Raw genomic sequence first — 6,942 nt, 5'->3', positions numbered from 1 at the left:
GCTCTAATAAATTTGTTAGTCTCTAAGGTGCCACAAGTACTCCTGTTCTTTTTGCGGATACAGACTAACACGGCTGCTACTCTGAAACCTATTAATATAAATGCTCATTTTAAAGCACTACATTGTTATGTGGGATTCCAGTGAAGAAGCTATAATGACGAATGAGTTAGGATGCTGGGGGGGACGATGACCTTGTTCCTTCCACAGTTAATGGGAGCAAGATCCTTCAGCTGTGACTGATCCCAGATCATACAGGCCCTGGGCTTTGACAGCTGACGATTCTCAGTACCTTGGAGAATTTGGCCCTTAGACTTTCATCACTCATATTTTCAGAACTTTTCATAATTGCTGTTGCCTTCCTTTGCAAAATCTAAGTTGTCTACAACTTTTTTTAAAAAATGCAATGCCTAAAACTAAATACAAACCTTTAACTGACACCTAACCACATTGTATTTCATTAATACAACCCTGAGTAATATTTTATCTTTTTTGAGACTGCATCACACTTTTGACAATCATTAGTTCTGAAGACCTATTTCTATTAAGTCATTAAGCATATGCCACACACACACAGATTAGAAAGAAGTGCTGAATGATTTGTTTCAAATGATGTTTGAAATCTGGGAATTCCATAGAAGTGAAATCTAACATTCTTTGATTAGGGAGGATTGGAATAGTAGCACTTCTACTTTTAATGTCTAACTCCTTTAAAAAAATTAAACCATCTTTTTAGCATATTAGCAATTGTTTCACAGAGCCTTAAACTTTCACAGTAAAATTAGTATGGCTACCTGGAAAGACAGGCTTTATTGACAGCATGGTAGAGACTTTCATCTGGATACTGTGATAGCCGACGACAAATTCGTAATAGCTGTCGTGTGGACAAAGATGATGCCAGTGACTGTGCCTGCCAAAAATAAAAGGTAATTTTATTAATAGTCCTCTTGGATTTAAACCAGAACAAACGTGGAAAAAAAACTATTTACATTGAAAGCAATTATTTCAAAATTTTGGTCTTTAACAGGTGCTTTCGTCCTCATATTCCAGTTTGTACTGCTTAATCCTTCAGAAGTCAGAATTCTGTGTTTGTGGCAGGAATCTACTACCATGGAAATCATTGTGTCATCAAAATGTCAGCATTATGATTTCACTGAATGAGCCAACAGGAAGAAAAATGTATTTGATAAAACAGATGTGTGCTATATAAGTTGTGTTAACATTATATTATTTATTATTATTATTATTATTAGGAATTACAGCAAAAAGAAAAACAAGTGAAAATTAAATTATTTGTGTTAAAGCTGATTTATTTGAAAGTTTCCTGCAGTACTTTATGGCAGCGCCTCAACATATATGACATGCCTCTGCATATATTAGAGATACAGTATCCTGATTTCAGATCATCTTGCGTCCGTTATTTTTAAATGAATTTAGCATTTGTAACAGAATTGACATCCTGGAAATTGAAGTCTTCTATTTATTACCAGCTGAATACGAGCTCCCCATGTGATGCTCTAGCAAAAAGAGCTAGCATGACCCTTGGATGTATAAACAAGGGAATAATGGGCAAGAATAGGGAGACTGTATTACCTACTTATACAGTACTGTGCAGACATTACTGGAACACTCACAAAACTGGGTGACTGGGCAACAAAATGGCAGATGAAATTCAATGTTGATAAATGCAAAGTAATGCACATTGGAAAACATAATCCCAACTATACATATAAAACGATGGGATCTAAATTAGCTGTTACCACTCAAGAAAGAGATCTTGGATTCATTGTAGATAGTTTTCTGAAAACATCCACTCAATGGGCAGCAGCAGTCAAAAAAGCGAACAGAATGTTGGGAATCATTTGGGAGGGAATAGATAATAAGACAGAAAATATGATATTGCCTCTATATAAATCCATTGTATGCCCACAGTATGTATGCGTGCAGATCTGGTCACCCCATCTCAAAAAAGATAGATTGGAATTGGAAAAGGTACAGAAAAGGGCATCAAAAATTATTAGGGGTATGGACCAGCTTCCATATGAGGAGAGATTTAGAAGACTGGAGTTTTCAGCTTGGAAAAGAGAAAATTAAGGGGGAATACAATCGAGATCTATAAAATCATGACTGGTGTGGAGAAAGTAAATAGGAAGTGTTATTTACTCCTTCTTATTACACAAGAACTAGGGGTCACCAAATGAAATTAATAGGCAGCAGGTTTAAAACAAGAGGAAGTATTTGTGGAACAATCTGTGGAACTCTTTGCCAGAGGATGTAATGAAGGCCAAGACTATAACGGGGTTCAAAAAAGAACTAAATAAATTCATGGAGGATAGGTCCATCAATGGCTATTAGCCAGTATGGGCAGGGATGGTGTCCATAGCATCTGTTTGCCAGAAGCTAGGAATGGGCAACAGGGGCTGGATCACTTCATGATTACCTGTTCTGTTCATTCCCTCTGAAGCACCTGGTATTGGCCACTGTCGGAAGACAGGATACTGGGCTAGATGGACCTTTGGTCTGACCCAGTATGGCCGTTCTTATGTTCTGGTGTCCACATATTCAAATAGATATTGAAAGTTGGAGACGATTGAAAGAAGAGCTATCAAAATGATTCATAGTCTGGAAAATGTGCCTTATAATGAGCACGAAAGGAGCTCAATCTATTTAATTTATCAAAGAGAGAGAGGGTTAAGAGACTACTTGATTGCAATCTGTAATTACACAGGAAGAAGGTATCTGATTCATCTGAGGGTATGTCTATGGAGAATATACTGGCATAGCTATGTCAGTGCAGGTATAATCTATAATGTATAATAATGGCATTATCCATAATGGCATAATCCCGTAATGTAGACACAGCCTATACCAATGGCAGAAGTTTTTTCATTGATGTAGAAATACCACCTCTGCAAACAACAGCAGCTATGTTGACAAAAGCATTCTCCCACCAACATAGCTGCATCTATGTTGGGCTGGGTCAGCACAGCTATGCTGGTCAGGGATGTAGTTTTTTCAGACCCTGACAGAAGTAGCTATGGTGACCAAACTACTATTGGGTTCTTGAATCTAGCAGCAAAGTCACAATAATGTCTGAAAGGGTTTAACAGTTGACATCAGAAAAATTCACATTAGAAATAAGATAAAAATTTTATAATGAAGGTAAATTAACTATTGGAACAAATTGAAGTCTTTATATCAAAACTGAAGATCTTTCTAAAATAAATCTTTTTGTTCAACCACAAGTTATCAGGTGAAATTCTGCGTCCTGTGTTATGCAACAGTAAAGATTAGATGATCATAATGGTATCCTCTGGCCTAATTTATGAATCCACAAAATAACTACATAGCATGGGTGACAAAAATACAAGCTTCTCCAAACCGTCCTACCAATATTTCTAAACTCTGCTTGAGTGAGGCCACCTGTAGAAGCAAGATAACAGTTCAAGAGCCAAGCCCATTCATTCTTGAGTCTCTGCTGAGACAATTTACAAAAAGTGTCAGTCACTGTTAATTAAATAGTAGAGATGGGCAGGAAAAGGTTTTCCTGTCATGTGAAAATTTTTGAGATTTCAGAATTTTTTCCCATCTCGAATTGAAATGAAAAATCAAAAATCTCAAAAATGTTCATGAACCAAAAGTCCAAAAAATAATTTGGTTTGGGTCAATCAAAATGTTTCCTTTTGATAATTAGAAAGTAATAAAAGGAACCACTGACCTGAAACACACATTTCAATGCACAGCACAGGCAAGCTATTTATATTATATATCCTACCTGTGATGTGTATGATTATTTTATATACATATATGCACATCTCACATCATACTGTTCTGCAGGTATCTTCCCACAGTGAATCATTTGTCTGATAGCATACACTTTCTCTGGATATTTCAGAATGCTATGGATGTGAGAGAGACCCTTTTTTTAATCGCTCTGTTCAGACACCAAACACTTTACAAACGAACACATTCCCTTTTGTAATATATATTGTAAAAGAACCACGTAAATGCCAATATGCCATAAATAAGAATCGGCGTTCACTTGCTTTTATTCATTCATAGATTCATACAGTTTAGGGCCAGAAAGGACCATTATATCATCCAGTCTGACCTCCTGTATATCACAGGCCATTAAGTTGCATCCAATTACCAACTACTGAGCCTAATTACTTGTGTTTGACTAAAGCCTTAGTTGTGTTTGGTTAAAGCATAATTTCCAGAAAGGCATCTTGTCTTAATTAGCAGATATCAACAGATGGAGAATCCACCACTTCCCTTGGTAATTTTTTCCAGTGCTTAATCATCTGCATAGTTAAAAATGTGTGTCACATTTCCAATTTGAATGTGTCTGGCTTTCAGCTTCCAGTCACTGGTTCTTGCTATGCCTTTCTCTGCTAAACTAAAGGGCACTTTAGTACCCAGTATTTTCTCCCATGAATGTACTTCTACACTAATCAAGTCACCTCTCAATCTTCTTTCTAATAAGCTAAATAAATTGAGCTCTAAGTCTCACACCATAAGGGATTTTCTCCAGCCCTCAAATCATTTTTGTGGCTCTTCTCGGTAATTCATTAGAGTCCACTCCATCCCTCCTGCACCGATGTTGGCCCCCCTGATGGAAACTAGTCTCTTCCACTCTTCTATGTAATGTGCCACTGCTTCCATATGCTCTCTAGTGTTGAGATTAACTGTTCTGCCCTCCCTAAGAGTTCTTCTTCATGGTTTCTCTTGGGGGTACTCATTTCCTCACACCACTTGGTTTCCGCTTGCCAGTTTCATATGGGAATCTGTGTGCTGGCATCTGGAGTACATGCCCCAAATATGTCCAGCTGATTGTGGTGGAAACAAGCTGCTGGTTTGTGATTTCTCAGATCTCTTTGTAATGAAATCTTTTCAACCAATGGCCAGAATCTTTCTTAGGCACTTATTTTTGAAGGTGTCTAGTTTTAGTAGAACTCCAACTCTCACAGCTGTATGTTATCAATGAGATTATGTTTGAACTGAAAATTCTCAGTTTTGTTTTGATGCTATATATATATATATATATATATTTGATTTCCCTACATTGTTAAGTTTAGTACATGCTGTGAATGCCTTTCCTATCCTTGATGTCACTTCCTTTTTGAGCTCTCCATTGGCCAGTAAGTTACTGAGACAGATACGGCAATTTCCTGCAATAAACTTGAAAACCCTTATTGTGTTAAGGTTATATATCTTTGGATTTCATTATATTAAAAATGCAAAGTTTATGTAATGTCTGGGTGGGTGGGTTGGGGGGAGGGATGTACCCAATGACCAATTTAAACCCTGGGAAGTGTTATGAGCTTCAAAGGACTATTTTAAACCATGTACCAGACATGAATGAACTTTTGGGACAAACAAAATTAAGTGGGTTTCCCAAGAAATCTCTAGGGGGGAGTAAATGCAAATGTACCACCACCCAGATATGCAAAATCCCAGCCTTTTGAAGATATACCCTGAGGAGAGAGCCACTGTCTTCCAATCACCTATTACATGAGGGCAAGATCAAAGGCACAAGATGTACAAAGAAACAGGTTGATTGGTGCAGGCTGTGTACTTGTTCTAAGCTAACACCTGTTTTGAACTTGTAACCATGGAAAAGCCCCTAGGTGGGATTTGAAGGACTGATCACCTGCGATAGCCCTTGCTGGAGCTGGGGGAATAGGGGAGATCCCGCCTAAGTTATTAGAATGTGTGTAGGTTCTTTTATTATTTTTAATATGTTTGCTCTGTAATTCTATCACCATAAGAATAAATATGCTTGTGTAGAAAGGGATGTGTGGACACTATAACTGTTGGCAATTACGCTGTTTATAGCTTCTGAGGAGAAAGCAAAGCAGACTTGCTTAGGCAGTCTGTCTTGCTGGGGAACTCACAGTGTAGGCAGGGAACTGTGAAGCCTGGAAAAATCTTGGTTAGGAGGGAGAGAGATGCAGGTCTCCAGCCAAGAGAGGTGATGGTTGAGGTGCTGGGAAACTAGGGGAACCTTACTGGATCACAGGGGGGAAATACAGGTGCAACTGCCCTGAACTGTGACAGGTGCTGCCCAAGTTGATGAACTTTTCTACTCACTTGATATTTTTGCCTTCTAATGTGATGTTACCGCTTGAGGTATGAGTTTCATAGACGTTTGTTTTAGCACAACTAATTCTGAGCCATGCTAGGTCTGCCGTTGCTGGCAGATTGTCTGTCTTTGTACGTAACTTTTTTGAGGTGTCACTTAGTAGCACAATATCATCAACGAAGTCCAGGTCTTCTAAGCATTTGCCATCTACCCATTCCATTCCTCTGTTTATCTTGTTAATACACTTCTTCACTATTCAGTCTATGGAAATGTCAAACAGCGGAGATAAAATGCAGCCCTGTTTCACACCTATATCCACACTGAACCACTCTGTTGTCTGGTTGTTCACCCTAACAGAAACAACGAGGAGTCCTTGTGGCACCTTAGAGTCTAACAAATTTATTTGGACATAAGCTTTCGTGGGCTAGAACCCACTTCATCAGATGCATGGACATTCAGAAACCAGTAGGAGAACACTTCAATCTCCCTGGTTACTCAATAACAGACCTGAAAGTGGCAATTCTTCAACAACAAAAACTTCAAAAACAGACTCCAACGTAAAACTGCAGAACTGGAATTAATTTGCAAACTGGACACCATCAGATTAGGCCTGAATAAAGACTGGGAGTGGTTGGGTCATTACAAAACCTAAACTTAATTTCCCCAATACTAATTTCCCCTACTGTTTCTCACACCTTCTTGTCAACTGTCTGAAATGGGCCACTCTCATTACCACTTCAAAAGTTATTTTTCCTCCCTTGGTATCCTGCTGTCAATTGAATTGTCTCGTTAGACTGACCTCACACTTGGTAAGGCAAATCACATCTTTTCATGTATTTATACTTGCTCCTGTATTTTCC

The 6,942-nt window shown here is 38.2% G+C and overlaps 1 protein-coding gene across 1 annotated transcript in view; it reads right to left on the bottom strand.

Moving 5' to 3' along the window:
- The window catches only part of LOC112103175 (von Willebrand factor A domain-containing protein 8), a 255,098-nt gene that overhangs the window by 148,147 nt on the left and 100,009 nt on the right, over positions 1 to 6,942 (bottom strand). The window contains exon 17 of the mRNA XM_029911809.1: positions 815 to 907. Within this exon, the coding sequence (XP_029767669.1) occupies positions 815 to 907 (93 nt within the window). The remainder of the gene's footprint in view (positions 1 to 814; positions 908 to 6,942) is intronic.

The sequence above is a fragment of the Terrapene carolina genome, unplaced genomic scaffold, assembly GCF_002925995.2.
Source record: "Terrapene carolina triunguis isolate 2854851 unplaced genomic scaffold, T_m_triunguis-2.0 Scaffold18, whole genome shotgun sequence".
NCBI classification, from domain to species: domain Eukaryota; kingdom Metazoa; phylum Chordata; order Testudines; family Emydidae; genus Terrapene; species Terrapene triunguis.
The sequence above is the reverse complement of the archived record's forward strand: the minus strand, read 5'-3'. Positions and strand labels throughout refer to the sequence as shown.